This window comes from Fonsecaea erecta, assembly GCF_001651985.1.
Source record: "Fonsecaea erecta strain CBS 125763 chromosome Unknown Scaff3, whole genome shotgun sequence".
Classification (NCBI taxonomy): domain Eukaryota; kingdom Fungi; phylum Ascomycota; class Eurotiomycetes; order Chaetothyriales; family Herpotrichiellaceae; genus Fonsecaea; species Fonsecaea erecta.
The window spans coordinates 444,416-460,402 of NW_017387246.1; the positions used below are offsets into that span (position 1 = coordinate 444,416).

At 53.9% G+C, this 15,987-nt stretch overlaps 6 protein-coding genes across 6 annotated transcripts; 2 read left to right on the forward strand and 4 right to left on the reverse strand.

Annotated features, from left to right (window-relative positions):
* Positions 1 to 344: 344 nt before the first annotated feature.
* Positions 345 to 3,216, forward strand: AYL99_03418 (hypothetical protein; the record flags this gene model as incomplete). Its single annotated transcript, XM_018834934.1, has 7 exons — positions 345 to 462; positions 521 to 575; positions 620 to 908; positions 955 to 1,266; positions 1,318 to 1,364; positions 1,408 to 1,701; positions 1,752 to 3,216. 7 exons carry the CDS (start codon positions 345 to 347, stop codon positions 3,214 to 3,216), a joined length of 2,580 nt encoding a protein of 859 aa, XP_018694584.1.
* Positions 3,217 to 3,714: 498 nt separating this feature from the next.
* Positions 3,715 to 5,731, reverse strand: AYL99_03419 (hypothetical protein; the record flags this gene model as incomplete). Its single annotated transcript, XM_018834935.1, has 5 exons — positions 3,715 to 4,678; positions 4,763 to 4,787; positions 4,845 to 5,166; positions 5,234 to 5,559; positions 5,620 to 5,731. 5 exons carry the CDS (start codon positions 5,729 to 5,731, stop codon positions 3,715 to 3,717), a joined length of 1,749 nt encoding a protein of 582 aa, XP_018694585.1.
* A 1,431-nt stretch (positions 5,732 to 7,162) lies between these two features.
* Positions 7,163 to 9,901, reverse strand: AYL99_03420 (adenosinetriphosphatase; the record flags this gene model as incomplete). Its single annotated transcript, XM_018834936.1, has 2 exons — positions 7,163 to 7,350; positions 7,414 to 9,901. 2 exons carry the CDS (start codon positions 9,899 to 9,901, stop codon positions 7,163 to 7,165), a joined length of 2,676 nt encoding a protein of 891 aa, XP_018694586.1.
* Positions 9,902 to 9,945: 44 nt separating this feature from the next.
* On the reverse strand, positions 9,946 to 12,373 carry AYL99_03421 (hypothetical protein; the record flags this gene model as incomplete). Its single annotated transcript, XM_018834937.1, has 3 exons — positions 9,946 to 11,283; positions 11,339 to 11,809; positions 11,861 to 12,373. 3 exons carry the CDS (start codon positions 12,371 to 12,373, stop codon positions 9,946 to 9,948), a joined length of 2,322 nt encoding a protein of 773 aa, XP_018694587.1.
* A 1,245-nt stretch (positions 12,374 to 13,618) lies between these two features.
* AYL99_03422 (peptidyl-prolyl cis-trans isomerase pin4) lies at positions 13,619 to 14,490 on the forward strand (the record flags this gene model as incomplete). The annotated part of the gene is made up of 4 exons (XM_018834938.1): positions 13,619 to 13,762; positions 13,873 to 13,975; positions 14,093 to 14,188; positions 14,432 to 14,490. 4 exons carry the CDS (start codon positions 13,619 to 13,621, stop codon positions 14,488 to 14,490), a joined length of 402 nt encoding a protein of 133 aa, XP_018694588.1.
* A 30-nt stretch (positions 14,491 to 14,520) lies between these two features.
* On the reverse strand, positions 14,521 to 15,279 carry AYL99_03423 (hypothetical protein; the record flags this gene model as incomplete). Its single annotated transcript, XM_018834939.1, has 1 exon — positions 14,521 to 15,279. One exon carries the CDS (start codon positions 15,277 to 15,279, stop codon positions 14,521 to 14,523), a length of 759 nt encoding a protein of 252 aa, XP_018694589.1.
* Between the last annotated feature and the right edge of the window lie 708 nt (positions 15,280 to 15,987).

The window sequence follows — 15,987 nt, forward strand, 5'->3', positions numbered from 1 at the left end:
ACTGTGCGGGGAATTTTGTTGTGTGCAGCTGTCATAATTTCCTTGGCGGCTTTGACAGGTTTGGCCTGCGCTAGAGTCTCAATGCGGTCATCGATCACGTTGCCCCTTCATTCTTGAATAATGGTGTCTTCACTCCTGCTCCCTTGCTTTCGGTGTCTTTCGGTGTGCATGCTGGTGTCGGCCAGCCACAGGACTGAATGCTGAATCGCGTCTCTGTCGTAAGCCTGGATTGAGCCTGTCAATACGACGTCTCAAAGCTTTTTTCTTTTTCTCTGTCTCTGCTGAAAGTGTTTGATTCATGTTCAATACCGCGTGTCTCCTTGCTGCATTTCTTTCTTTTTGCAATGTCCACATTTCCGTCTTCTGGTGTTCACCGTATCGGCAGCACCCTGGGTAGTGTATCCAGGCCGACCCCTGCCGGAGTCCTCATTCACAAGGACCAGAAAGGCAAAGTCCTGGGTCGTAGGTCCAAGATCGTTGTCATAATTGCTTCGTCTGTGGTTATACTAGCCCCTTGCAGGAAAGAAGATATATCCTAACCACGAGATCGTGATTGGTCGTGATACAGGTCGCTGGTAAGGACCAAGAGCTACGTGTCGAACCAACGCTCACACAACAGTGAATATGTGCTCAACGATCCCTACGTTTCGAAACGGCATTTGAGAATCTACACCGTGGTTTACGAAAACGATGAGTCGTGCGAGATTGACACGTTAGTCTACGCAGAAGACCTGTCCCAGAATGGCACCTTCTGGAACGGATCTCTCATGGGCAAGGGCAATGGGGGTTTTCTTCTAAGTGACAGTGATGTTTTACGGCTGAGCCGCCAGACATACCTCACCTTCGCAGCCATTGTTGGTGGAGCAACAAAGGGGATTTTTGACCATACGCAGGAGACTGAAATGAGAGTACGGTGAGAAATATCTCGACCAAAGCACGTACTGACAGAGGCAGAAATTCCGCAAAGACTACGTTCTTACCGACAGGCTGCTAGGTGCGGGCACCTTTGGTCGAGTGTTCATGGCCGTCGAACAAACGACTCGACGTCAGGTTGCGTGCAAGGTCGTCGACCTGCGAAAGCTCGGCCCGCGATCGCTATCGCACTTCGGACGGCGAGAGGAGCCCGCTCCAGCTGACGAGGTCGATACCATAGCCCAGAAGCATAAGATCAAGGCGTGGGCCAAACAGCAGAAAAGAGAGAACACCTTGAAACGGAAGCTATGTGCCTATTATCGTGAGGTGGAAATTCTTTCTTCAATTAGCCATGTAATGTCTCGTGCCAGACACCTTGGAAGCCACTGACTTGGGATTCTGCAGCCGAATATCGTAGGCGTCGAGAAGGTGTACATCACAGACAATACAATGTGAGAGAGTCAACCACGTACGATATTCTTACTGACAGCACAGATACATTATGCAAGATCTCATTACCGGCGGTGATTTATTTTCCTACATTGAGCTGAAGAATGGGAAACTACTTGAAGTCGAGGCGGCGGTCATCGTGCGACAGGTTCTGGTGGCTGTGCGTTTTCTGCACACCAATAATATCGTCCATCGAGATATCAAACCCGACAACGTTCTCATGACGAGTCTGGCAGCGGGGTGTCGAGTCGTGCTCACAGATTTTGGAGCAGCCCGGAGAATCGAGGGTAGGCTTCATCGGATGTCGTCCATCATAGGCACCCGCGAATATGCAGCGCCGTACGTCTTGACATACAATTCTGTAACAAGCATCTGCTGACTGCGTCTAGCGAGATATTGGGATTTGCACGAAGCAATCTGGAGCGCGAGGCACCGGGGTATACTCGAGCCGTGGATATGTGGGCAGTGGGTTGTATATCAGTCGTGTTGCTCACAGGGGGCCTGGCTTTCTGCGATCCTGTCACAAACACTTATTCGGAGCGGCTGGCTCGAGAATGCAACTTGCGATTTCTTCGCGAGTCAAAGGAATGGCAGGCGGTCAGACCCCGGCCGAAGGAGTTTGTTGAACAGCTCCTGCTGCTCGATGAGGATGCCCGATTGACAGCAGAAGAAGCTCTCGCCCACTCCTGGTTCTCCAACGGCGCATACAAGAACGACTTCGAGGACTTGTATCAACGAACAATCAGGCACTGGCAACCGCGAACTCTAAAGTCCCGCGTGGTTTGGTTCCAAGACGGCGGGTCCATGAAGAACTTGCTGTGCTCGCTAGGTGTCCGAGACCCAACCGGGCGCAGCCACTCCAGATCATATTCGCCAGTCGAGCCACCTTACAAGCCCTTCCCGAAAAATATGCACTATCGGATATGGCCAAAAGGAAATCCAAACAAACGACTATCTCCGGAGGTATTATCTGCTATTGAGAAATGGTCACCACGGTCTGCCGAGTTGATAAGCGAGCAATGGGTAAGGTCGTCTTCGAGAGCCGGGGGCCCGAGGTCAAAATCCACCGATACAGCAACGACCGAGAACCCCAGAGCTGGTTCAGAGCCTTCTCAAAACAGGCTTCCGTTTCAGGCACCACAAATACCGGCTAATGTGGACACGAGAAATGCGAAGAAGACAGCCTTCAAGGAACACATGGAGGACACCACAACTCGCATTGACATTGGTGAATTGACGGCAAGGGCCGCTACACTGAAGGATGGGGAAGTCCTTCTGGGGGAACGCTCGAGGTTTTCCTTCTCCGCAACATCGAGTTCGCCCCAAGGTTTAGTCCGCGACAAGCTCTCCAGCTCTCATTTCCCACTACCGGCTAATTTGAGCGTGGCCAGCGCAAAGAGCATGCAGCCCGAGTCTCCTACCACGCCAAAAATGCTTCGGGACGTTGTGTATCACGGTCGGACCTCAAGCATTGCTGTCGAAAGCGAGGATGAGCCAAACATCAATTCCGATATCACCACACCACCTCACGGGCGCGGCGGACTCAAACGACGGGTGTCTACGCCGCTGTTCACCTCTCAGGCCACGAGGAACAAGCGACCTCGCCGCGAATCTATCTTCGAGCTGGCCGAAGACAACAACAGCGACGAGCATCGAGCCAAGCCGAGGGTCGGGACTGGTCGGAGGTCGTTATTCGACCTACCTGCTAGTGATAACGACGAAAACGGGAGTGATAGCATTCGCGCCGATGGCGCCGGTTCTCATCTGCAGGGACTTTCGCTCGTCCACCGCTCAAAGAAGGCAGCGGGCGCAGCAGCTCCGGCGGTGGCGGCCAAGCTCTATCTTCCGCGCTGAAAGAGGGAGCAATGGGGACACTATCACCGGTATAGACGACCGAGAGCGGCGTAGTTGAATCAAAAGGGAGGGATGTTCGTTCGTCGTTACTTTTCGTGCCCTTAGAGAGGATTAATCGGTCGGGTCTTGAGAGAGAAAGTAAAATGGGTAATGAATGGAGCATGGGCGTGAATTCAGTATCATATCTGATTATCCAGCGCCCAGCGACATTGGTCTTGTTAGCTCCAGCTTTACAGCATGTGAGTACGTGTAAGGTAACAAGTAGAGCGATAGGCATTGATCATTGAGAATGCGAACTGTATCCATGTCATGGTCCACCCCCCTTTTTTAAATACAAATATCCGTCCGGTAGACGAAAAGATTGCACGGGTATCCATCTATCTGGCTAGAAAGCGTACAAAGTAGTACAGTATAGTATAAGTGCAGCGTAGCGCAGCACAGCACGGCTTGTGGTGTGCGCACTTCAGTATGTGTTGTAGATATATATTTATGTATATCTCACGCCACTCGGGCGACATCCTCGACGGGTGGCTTCTCGTCGCTGGAGTCATCGATGCTGTCCTCGGAGGAAGCGGGGACAGTCCCCCTCTTCTCGTCCCTCGTGGCGTCATACTCACCCATCACCGTCCCTTCGGGCGTCAGGCCTCCCTTGTCACCACCTGCAGTAGCACCGGCCTCGATGGCATTAACGACGCCCGGGGTCTGAGGACCCGTGAAGTTCTTGCGGCCGTCAAAGACCCAGGTGATGACGCTGACGACGCCGATGACACCGAAGGCGGCGCTGCAGTAGTTCATGTTCCCCGCGGTGACGGGGCCGACCTGCGGGAAGTTGAAGTCGACGCCGGCGAAGACCAGGAACAGCAGGCCGGCCAGGTTGAGGTACGGGGACCACTTGCCCAGAGTATAGACGCCGCCGCGGATGGTGGTGGCGGCCGGGTTGGTCCCCGTGGCCAGCGACCACAGCCGCACGAACAGCGGGGCCGCGTACGACAGGTAGAAGCCGAAGGTGGCGATGGAAATGACGGTCGAGAAGCCCTCGAACGAGGCGTAGTAGATGCTGTTCAGGCCGGCCTGTAGCGTGCCGCACAGCAGCACGCTGTACACGGGCACCTGGGACTTCTTGTCGACGCGGGCCCACAGCTTGCTGAAGGGCAGGCCGTGGTCGCGCGAAAAGGCCCACAAGGCGCGCGACCCCTCGGCCATCAGTGAGTTGGAGCAGATCAGCATGATGACGGTGATCATGGCGGCGAGGGTGGTGGCCCCGCTCACGCTGCCCGTGCTGTCGAAGAAGATCTGGATCAGCGGCACACCCGTGGGCGTCGTCGCCGTGGCGTCCAGGTCGCCGATGCAGAAGAAGGCGGAGATCAGGAACACGAACCCCGTCACCGCGCCCAGGTACACCGAGAGGATGATGGCTTGGGGCGCCTCTTTGGCCGGGTTGAGCATTTCTTCCGTCATGTGGCTGTTGATGAGGGAGAGAGAGCGATGGACATAGGTTAGTCTGGAGTGTTCAAAGCGTATGGGGTCCTCAGCGGATCGTCCTTACCTAGGAGCGTCGTAGCAGCACATGCCTGAGTGGAAGGTCAGAAAATGCACTACACCCGTCTGTGGGGGTCTGTGTCACGTACCAAACAGGGTCTGTAACAGACCAATCATGACAGCCATGCCGCCGGACGAGAAGCCGGTCTGGTTCTGAAAGTCGGAGAACACGAAGCTGGCCGACTGTTTATGGTCGTTGGCGGCCAGGATGGTGATGATGACGACGAAGAAGCTGAGGATGTTCCAGGCCACGGCGAACGTGGAGATCTGATTGAGCCAGCGGGAGAGGTAGACGTTCATCGTGGCGGCGAGGATGGCTATCAGGTACGTGACCAGCACTGTGTGCCAGCGCTCGATGGTGTAGGATGGATTGTTCAGGTTGGCCATGCCGAGGATGAAATTGGCGCCGAGCTGTGGGAACAGACAGTGAGCCCGGGGAGGGATTTTTGGCATTGCATAGATTGAAAATGAGACTCACGAAGTTGTTGACAGCCCCCATGGCCACAATGCCCGTGCACATGAACCACCCGGTCACGAAGGCGGCGCCACGAGCGTACTTTGGCGGAGCGAGGATGGCGACCCAGCTATACTGACCACCGGCGGTGGGATAGGCCGAACACATTTCGGCAAATGAGTATGCCACGGTCAGTGAGAGCAGACAGATTCCCAACCAGGACCAGACCATGACCGGGGGGCCGCCCGCGACGATGCCCACGATCAGTGTGCCTCCGAGGGCGGTCCAGCAAGTGACGATGGAGAAGCTGAATCCGACCATGCCCAGGAGGGAGAATGAGCGTTTGAGTTCTGGTTGGCGGAAGAATCAGAACACGAGGTCGGGCGACATGAGAGAATCACAATCCATACCTTGCTCATAGCCCAGCTGTGCCAGTTGGGTTTCGTTGGCAATGGTCGAATGAAACGGTCCATCATGCTTGGTGCTGCCGACCAGGGAGGACAGGCGGCGAGTAGCAGCCATGGCAATAGAAAATGCGTTTATTTGTCGACGGTAGGGCTATCGTGGAGAAGCAGAAGAAGAAAAAGAGAAAGGAGGCATGGATGACAGGGAGGGAAGAGAGACACTGATACTTATCTATTATTATTACAAGTCCACTGTTGTGATTGATGGGACAAGCACTGACAGGACAGAGAGACACACTACTACCTATGAATCATTTTTGCATATAAGAAAACCGACGAATAAATAAGCTTTGCGAGCTTATCTTTTCGAGGGGCGACGGCGCCAAAGGCTAAATGCTAGAAGGGGCAAGGGCGCACGGATGGCTGTCGTAGACTCGGGATGGACTGCGGGTGGAAGCATCGATCAGGAGAAGAATGAATTGGTGGCACCCAGGTGGTGGTGATGATGATGATGATGATGATGAGGATGATGAGGATGATGAGCCCTGATAGAGATAGAGATGGAGATAGAGATGGAGATGACCGTGCGAGAGATATCGAAATTGGTGCTTGGCGTGGTGGCGGCAAACAGGGCAAACATTGGCATCTTTGGGCATCATGGGGCACAAACAATCGCCTGGACTACTACGAGTAGTCGTGCCTAGGGTGCCTACAGTACCGACTGTCTCTCATTATTTCTTCTTACCTCCATACATTATCTTCAGACGCGGACTTGTCCTGACTTCGGTGGCACCTCCATGCCTCCACAACTAAACTGACATCTTCTTCTTCTCACTAATACTACTGCCATGTAATACTGTACCAACCACTCTTCGTCACGGACATACCCACCCAACAAACGACAGAGACAGAGACCTGAGAGTAAGACAATGAATACTATAGCACAGATAGAGACGCCCTTGTCCGACTTCCTCTGACATTGCTGTATACATACCATACATACCTTTCTCCTTTCCATTCACAGAGTGCGGATCAGGACATGAAAAACACAAAGATGGCTGAACCAACGACTCTCAAACCCTGGTTGCTTCGGAATGATAATGTATTCTTTTGCTGGCTCATCTCAACACGTGGCCGTCTCGAAGAGGTGCTGCTGATACCTGAATTCTTCCTGTACGAATACAAGCACGATCCTCATCCACATACACCCCTCGTAACGCTCTCTCCCCCTCGTGGTGGTTTGCAATGTGCCTGGATGTTTCCGAGCCTTGAGCCGTTGCGTCGTCCGTCACCATGGAAGATCCTCGCAAGACACAATCACTATTCCATAATCGTACATTCAGAAACCATCGACGCGAGTTATTCACCCCCAATGCTCCGCGTCCCGGCCCAATTCTATCTCAAAATCCCAATGCACCGTATCTCCGTGTCTTGAGTATTAATATCCCCATGGGTGTGTGTATGTGCCTTCTGTCTTTCACAACCACCCGTTTCTTTTTTTTCCCTCGCGTTGCGTCTTCCATGAAACTTCAAAATGTGTCCGGGTCGCTCATGTCCCACTCATGCCGAGATCTCCCTCGGCATCAACAATGGCAAGTCTTTGTTTGGCCGTTTTGGCCTTCTTGCTCACACCTCGTCCGCCACGAGGCCCACGTTTCGGTCCAGCTGCCTCTGCAGAGCTGACTGGCGTCGCGGCCCCGGACGGTTTCGCTGAAGCATCTTCAAAATGTCCTTCGCCTGTAGGGGAACAACGTCAGTAATTTCCATCACCCGGGGGGAAGGGGCATGTCGGGGACTCACCTTCATGATACATGTCATCCAAACTCATTTCGCCCTTGCGCTTCTGTCGGGCTGCAGCGGCTGCGGCCTTCTTGCTTCTCTTCTTCGTGTTCTCATCATCAGGCTTCTCGGCAATCTCCTTTTCCTTCTGCTCAATAAGTGCCGCTTGGTCGTCGTCCGCGAGCCACATGGCAATATCCTTGGTCCGGTTCTCACGCCGATCGCGGGTATTGAAGTCCACACCCGCCCCGTCTCCGCCTGTGATGACGACACGTTGGACTTCTTCTTTCTGCATCGCTCGCTTGCGGATGCGTTCTTCGATGGTGCCGCGCGTGATGAGTCGATACACAGTCACCTGTTTGGTTTGACCCAGTCTGTGAGCTCGGTCCATGGCTTGCGAATCGATCGTGGGATTCCAATCCGAGTCGTAGAAGATGACGGTGTCGGCAGACGTCAAATTGATACCGAGACCACCGGCACGGGTCGACAGCAGGAAGATGAAGATCTCGGGTCGCGTTTGGAAGTCGTGCACCGTGTCCCGCCGGTCTTCCAATTTGGTGCTTCCGTCCAGACGACAGTACTTGTAGTTGCGGTACGTGAGGTATTCTTCCATCAAGTCTATCATACGCGTCATCTGGAAGTACAAGAGCACACGGTGGCCACCCATCTTGAGTTCTCGGAGCAGTTGATCCAGCTTCGCGAGCTTGCCCGAATCCGTCACGAATCGGCGCATCGAAGGTACTGAGATGTTGGTGTACCTGGCCTTTGCAGACTCTGGGGCGGGTAACATGTTGGAGAGCGGGAAATTGGCCGGATCCACGTCGCGCTCAAGCAACTTCTCCTCGAGCGACTCCTCGAGCGGGAAGAGCGTGCTGCGGACATCCATGTTGAAGAGAGTCAACTGTCGCTCAGTGACCGAGGACTGATCGAAGCAACTGATCTCGATCGGTGGAGCTAGCGCTTTCGGTCGGGCCGCTGGCTCTAGCACCGAAACCCCATGTTCCGCCAGGCTCTCCCGAGAGATATTGCAAAGTCTCGCGAGGGGCGAGTTGGGATCCAGTTCCATCAGTGCACGGCGGGGCTCGTTCTCCACGATGTTGAGCATGGCATGTGCTGGCGGCCGGTCCGGTCCATCTTCAGAATCTTGGAAAATGTGTAAGCCCCGTCGCTGCTGTTTCTTGAGCTTGATGGCCCGCTCGAAAAGTCCCGACTCGCCATTAAACGAGGCTTCGCCAACCGAGGCATCAACGAAACGTAGGAATGAGAAAGCCCCGTCCTCCTCGGCCGAGCGTTTGATGTGCTCAGGAGTCCAGATCCGCAACAGGCCCCCAAGTCCCGTCGCCTTGAAGCCAGCGCGTCGAAAGCCGGCGTACGGATTGCTGGGCCCAGCGATATCTATTCTCCCAACATCATTGCATAGCACTCGAGGCAGATCATATTGGATCTGATTGCGAACGGAATAGCCAACCTGCACGAAGGAGCCCTCTCGTACGAACGAGGCAGTCTCGGCGTAATACGACATGGAGAAGGGGGAAGTCGTGTCTGCTCGTTCAAACAAATCCGGATGATTGCACACTTTTCGGAACTGCATGACCAAGTTCATGAGCGTGGCCGTGTCCTCGTCACCGCCCAGCGCTGCTTTCTCGATAAGGTCCATGATGCTGATCTTGCTGCGTAGATTCGAGTAGTACGCCCGTTGTCGGTAGGTGAGCTCGCAGAAAACATCCTTCTCAACCTTGTCGCCCAGTTCTTTCTGCACGTGGGCCTTGACACGTCGCAACATGAACGGCTTGAGAATCATATGCAACCGCTTGAGTTGATCTTGGTTTAATTTGGTGTTACTCTGCGCGTGACTTTCGATATCCTTGGAAAACCAGTCGCTGAACTCGTCGTGTGAGTCAAACAGCGTGGGCATGATAAAGTGGAGCAGAGCCCACAACTCCTGCATGTTATTCTGGATGGGCGTGCCGGTCAGCAAAAGTCGGTTTCGGCACTGGAACGCGAGAAGAGTCTTCCATCTCGAACTGCTCGAAGACTTGATGGCCTGTGCCTCGTCTAGAATCATGTACTGCCATCGGATCTTCTGGAAGTACTGAGCGTCCTGAACGACAAGTTGATATGAAGTAACGAGAACGTGGAACTCGGAGTCTTTCGTGTACGTGATGTGCTTCCGATCCCAAAACTTCCGCAGGATCTTTCGATCCTTTGCACTGCCCCAATATGGGAGAACCTTGATGGCTGGCACAAACCTGGTTATTTCTTGCTGCCAGTTGTGGAGTGTTGAGGCTGGCGCGATGACCAAGAACGGTCCCCAAATGTTATGCTGCTCGGCCAGGTAGCCCATGACCGAAATAGATTGCACGGTCTTGCCGAGACCCATCTCGTCTGCCAGTATACCGTTGATACCTTGCTCGTAAAGGTTGACCAGCCAGTTGAGACCTTTGAGCTGATACTCCTTGAGCTGCGCCTGCAACATCTTCGGCTGGGAGACCTGCACATCGCCGGCCATGGTAGGATTCTGGAAGTTCATCTCGCTGGAGTCAAATGCAGCCATTAATCTTGTGCGTTGAAGTTGCGGGCTTTGTCCTGCGCATCCTGCAGTGCGCTTGCAGCGTTGGCCGCCGCTGCCCGTCTCAACTCCGACTCGTCCTCGGCGTCGAAATCCAAGTCTTCGAAATTTGTGACTTTATGATCTCCGTGTTCCTGGGACAGCGACAGGTCGTCCATGCTTCGGTCGTGATCTGCAGCGGGCTTGCTCTTCGCTTGGGCTGAGGCAACTTCGGCATCGTCTGTGGCTCTCTCGACTTCGTCTGTCTTGATCTTGCGCCCGATGAAGTGCGAGTAGATTTCGGTCTGCGAGATGAGGAAGTTGAGTTTCCGCTTCTGTCGGTTGGCCTCGCGATCTGCTTCAGCCTTCTTTGCGTCTTCAATCTCCTTCCTCTCGGCCAGACGACGTAGGTCTCGCTCTTCTCGCTCATTCCGTTTCCAGAAAGACATCATCTCCCGCATAACACGTTTCGCCCGTGCCTGGGTGTCCTTCATGCTCTTGTTGGTCCGCTCCTGCCATTTCCGCGCTTGTTTACTGGCGAGGATTGCGGTTTTGCGGAGATTTTCTGATCTCGTGGCGAGAGATACTTGTTTGATCCGATACACTTTGGGTATATCTTTTCTGGCCAGATCCCTCCAGATTTGCTCGTAAATCTGAACGTAACCTTTCGACTCGTAGTTGACTGTCTGTGGTGGAGGACTAGCAGGGGCCTCTTGTTGAACTACAGCTTTGGATTTTTTGGACTTGCCTGTTGGAGCCGGGGTTGATTCTTCCTTGGGTGCAATCTGGATGAGAGCATCTTTTTCCATTGCCGCATAAGCAGCCTCCGCGGCATCTTTCTCGGCTTGTTTCTTCTCCTTGGACTTCTTTAAACGAGCGGAGGGAGCACCAGGATCCTTCTTGCTGCGCTTCTTGGGGGGTTCACTGGGTTCGGGCGTGGCCAGCTGGAAGGATGATGTGACGCCACCCTCGTAGTTGGGTGCTGGTGCCGGTACTTCCATGTCCTCTTGAGGAGGGACACCCTCGAGCAGTTCTGTGGTTTGTTTGATGCGGGCCTGGGATTTCTCTGCTTGCCTCCGATACTTCTGTGCCTCTTCTTGATCTTCGGCATCTTTCGCGCGCTGTACGAGCTCTTCCAGCCTCTCCTTCTCGTTACGAATCTGTTGCTCACGACGGCGCTTCCGCTGCATGTCTTTCTTTCTTTCCTTTTCACTTTGGTGATCCTTGTCCGCGATTTCTTTGGCGGCGATAGGTTCGAAACGTTCACGGAAGCGTTGGGCGGCAATGAGGGCTTGTTTGTCCATGGATCGAATGAAAGAGTCCAGCGCAAAGCCGCGGCGGCGCTATGGGGGAGGTCAGCCGGACTACTACACGGGTGCGGTCGATAGAATCACATACCTTGCGCTTGTGCAGTTCACCTTCATAGACATCTGCCGCTCTTTTCCTGATTCTCTGCCTGTACCGTTCCTTGTGTTCGGACCAAGACGCATCTTCGGCATCACTAAAACTGGTCTCGTCAATGATGGCAAGAGCCTTCAGTATCTTGTCGGCCTCCCCTTCAGTGAGTATCTTCCGTGGTCGCGGTGGCGCAAGATATTTCTTGGGAGCATGCCCTGCGTCTGCTTTGGTTTGTGATTTGGTGTGGCCGTTCGTGAACGGCTGAATTGCACTCATCTCTGGGACTTTCGGCACAGGTGACCTTTCAGGCACAGGCTTGCTTTCTATAATATGCTTTGGCAGCACCGGCGGTGGCGGCGTGGCGGGTCGCGCAGGGGGCAATTTTGCTTCCGTGATCTTAGGAGAGGGCTCGTTGTTTGAGGGACCAAGAATGCTGGCAAAAGACATTGGGTTGCTCGCTCTGTCAGGTTTCTGTGGAACAAAGTCAGCGTCTCGCCAGCCGACAGCGCATTTTTCACTTACGTCTTTCGATTGCGGGCGCGACTCCGACGAAGACATGTCTCCAGGTCTTCCATTCGTGAGGCTATGGTGATCCCTCATCGGTGATTGCAACGCTGGGTTTTGAGGCCCAGGTGGATGCGCATGTGACGGATTGACATCGTATGGCGATGGCATGCCTGGGTGAACCAGATGTCCAGAGTACGTTCTTTGCAGCGTAAACGGCGGACTCGATGTCAGAGGCTGATACTGCTGTGGTCCGGCGCCTATCGGGGGAGGAAGAGCAGGAGGTGGTGGCGGCGGTGGGAGAGCGCTTGCTGGGGGCAACGGTGATGCCAGCGTGGGCCGGGTGTGATGCGGGCTGTGTACCAGAGACGCGGGAGGGAATGGAGGTGGAGTCTGGATGAGGTGTTGAGGCGGTATCTGAAATGGTTCATGGCCAAAAAATGGGCGATTCGGGTGAGTTGGTGAATAAGGTGGTGGGTATTGGTTCGACTGAGTTGGCGAACGAACCGCGTAAGGTGTCGATCCAGACATTGTGAATCCTTTTTCCTTGCTGGTGACCGCTGAACGGTGTGGTAGCTTGATGTTCTACCGTGGGTGTGGTGGTCCTACTGGCACAGACTCGCTATCAAAAGAGTTTATCTATTGCCTTTGCCCAGTCTCCATCGCCAAATCGTGGCACGGCGCTGCACGCAGGTGGGAGGGACTTTTTTCGCCGGCGAGGATGGTCGCGGTGATGATGGGTTGGGGTGGTTTGAGAGTCGGGTCGATCAACTCCGTTTGGCTTCCCTCAGGGCGTCCGGTTGGTACAGTCAGGTCGTGTCACCGGATTCGGAATCATTCAAGGGGCTGGCGACATAATTGCCTCAGCTGGACAATGCAAATGTATTCACAGTCGCGCAATTGAGGAAAGGCGATGGGATGGTGATGAGAATGATGGGAGAATTAAAGGAGATCAAGGTTGGTGGCGATGAACAGGATGCTGGGTCATGGTCAATCGCAGTTGGTGCAGCCGTGGGTGCAGTCCCAAAAGCCCAAGCTCATCCCGGATGTCTGGAATCACCATTTCCTCGAAAAGCGCGAATCCCGGCCGGCGTTAAAGACACATCCAACCCCGTCACGTGACGACTCTTATATACGGGAGCCATTGCTATATACCATTTTTCTATGTATCTAAAAGGGACAAGGGTTCGTGTTGCGATGTTGCAAATCGCCAGTAATCTGTTGTTTTTTTCTCGCGTCCAGGCGCGTCCTGCTTCGGGGTGTTGGGTTTTGTCTGTGCTGAGGCTGGTGAGAGTGGTGCGCAGGGTGGCCGCTGGAAGCGAGGAGAAGGACGGGCAGCTGCTGAGAATTGCTCGCTGGCTGATCCACAAGGCACCTTCTGACTTTTTTGCGAAGGGGGATCAAGAAGAACAAGGGGGCGAGTCGTAGTGCCAAACGCCCACCCCGGGAACTGGACTGGGGCCGACACGAGGAAGTGAGCGTCATTTGTTCGGCGCCGCCAAGAGATTATCCTAAGCGAGTCCGGATCCGGCAATGCCACGGTGACCATTGCAGTGCTATGGCGTTTGTACTCTATTCCTCTTTACGGCTTGGTCAGGGCGGGTGCGAGATCTCCCTATTATTTACGGCAGACTTGCCGGAGTTCGTCACCGAACAACTGCCACCAGTTGGTTCTCAGTGTCAGATTCTAACCTGAAACGCCTTGAAGATCACTTTCTGGGCAGCGCCTCTGGCATAACTACTCAAGCTCAACAGAAGCTTCTCGGAGAGGCACCCATGGCGCCAAAGGCCAAAGATTCCAGCAAAACCTCCTCGGGCGGTGGTAAAGGCAAAGGCAAAGGCAAGGACGAGGATGGCTCCTCAGCCAGTGGAAGCGGGAAGCTGAAAGCCGCTCAGTCAATCAATGTCAGACACATTTTGGTAGGTCGATTCCAGTGTTGGGCACGCAAACGGTGGTGTCCAGCCCCATGTCCGCAGATGCAACTCCGTCCAGCCAACGCCCTTTTTGACTCTCTCTGGTCCCTTCACAGTGCGAAAAGCATTCCAAAAAAGAGGAAGCCCTCGCAAAGTTGCGTGCAGGTGCCAAATTCGATGAGGTAGCGAGGGAGTTCTCAGAGGACAAGGCCAGACAAGGTACGGAGTTGCGACTTCTCGTCACCCTTGCTTTGGGCACATCCCCTGTGTCAGCCAGTCGCCGAGTTCGTCAGTTAGCTGGGGCTAACATGACAAAATCGTTATCAATCTCTACAGGCGGATCGCTAGGCTGGAAAACCAGAGGCAGCCTCCATGGAGACTTTGAAAAAGTTGCCTACGATTTAGAACCGTCCACAACAGCAAATCCCAAATGTGAGTCTGATTCCTTATCTCGTTTACAGAGACTGGTTACAAAGACCGTGTTGTTACTGTTTGGTATCTACCTGTACAACAAAGGAACTGGGCCACCGAATGATCATTCCCAAGCGATCTGGATCACAGAGGGAAGGAAAAAAGTATCAATCTGCGATCAAAGGATGTAGTGCTGATTGTTTCAAATCTCCCCAAAAAGACCGTTGAATCCCTTTTGGCCCCCTTTGCTAATCATTCACCCAGATGCCGAGGTCAAAACAAGCCATGGCTACCACATCATAATGGTCGAAGGGCGAAAATGAGTGATATAGCGAGAATTGAAAAAATGGTCATTAGTGAATGAGCGGACTGGCGACAGTAACATCGGCAAGCACATCCAGAGCGATGTGGTCGAGATGATGCTTTCTCTTTCTTGGAGAGATATTGCCAGGGAGCACCATCACATCTATGAGTGGCATTTTGGTGTGGAGGAGGTCAGGAGGGGTTCGGATTGTCTTGATAGGGACATCCTGGTTGGACTTTGCAGAGCTGGACGGGCTGGACCTATCCTGAGGCGGAGTAATTTGAGAGGCTTGATGGATGGAGATCTGTGCTACCTGCTCAGAAATGGGCTTCTCTTTGAGTCGCTCGCCCAGGCCCAATGTCAAGAAGCCGCTTGATCTCGGCTCCTCTTGTGGCGGTGAGAGTCGTTGTGGCAGGTTGACGAAAGGCCCTGGACGGGGCATTTCAGCAACAAGGTTGAGGATCCCGCTTGAGCGAGGTTCTTCCGGCTCCGGCACGGGAGCAGGTGCAGTCCCATTGGGTGACAATGCCCGAGACGAAGGCGTGCGCACCGAACCTCCGTCGACGCTGGAGGGGACTCGTCTGAAGTTGTCTGGGTCGGACGAGACATACCCATTCTGGGACGGTTGGTCTTGAGTGTTATTGCGACTCACGCGTCGCCTCTTGAAGCGGAAATCTTCGAGTTCCTCCACTCTCTTCTCCACTGACATGGTGGCGTCGTCGACGGCGACGACCCGATCCCGGAGGCGGACGTGCTCATCATAGTTGCCTTCGACTCTATCTTCAATGTCGACGATGCGTCGACGCATTTCTTTTTCGCTGTGATAAAAGGGCGCTAAGGCTTCACGCAAGATGCGAACCTCTCTTTCCCACATCTGTCGTTCTCTCTGTAAACCAGATTCCCGATTGCTGCGTTCATTCTGAATGGTTTCCTCCAAACGCTTGACCTTATCAAAGACGATGTTTATCTTGTCAAGAACAGCATTGAGTGTATCGGTATGTTTTCCATTATTGTTTTCCTGGTGGACGTGGTAGCAGGCTTGATGGCCGCATTCACAAATATTACCAGGCGCGCTTCGATTGAGGTGGAAGGATTGGCACGAACACTGCTGGTTCTGTGCCGAAGGGTGCAACAGGAGATATCGACATTCTCCGGTCGGGAGAGGACGGGCGCTTTCAGCGCTCAACCGGAGAGGACGATGTTCGTGGGCAAAGGGTGGGGGAAGCGGCAACGGGTTCGAGCCAAACATCGAGGCCAGAGATGCCGGCGCCCGGGCTCGATCAACGACTCCGGTGAAAAGAAGTGTAGTCTATGCAATGCATATGAAGATGTCGGCAAGGTTCAGGGCCCTTTTCAAGGGGAAGACCCCCTCCCCCTCCGAAGAGGGTGATATCACCAGCTGATTGATATCTCTATACGCAAACTTGGGGTCGAGAATGCACTGCGGAGCCTGGAAAAAATGTCAGCATCCTTGATCATGGTTATCGCTGGTCTCCTATAAGAGCCAAGATACGGT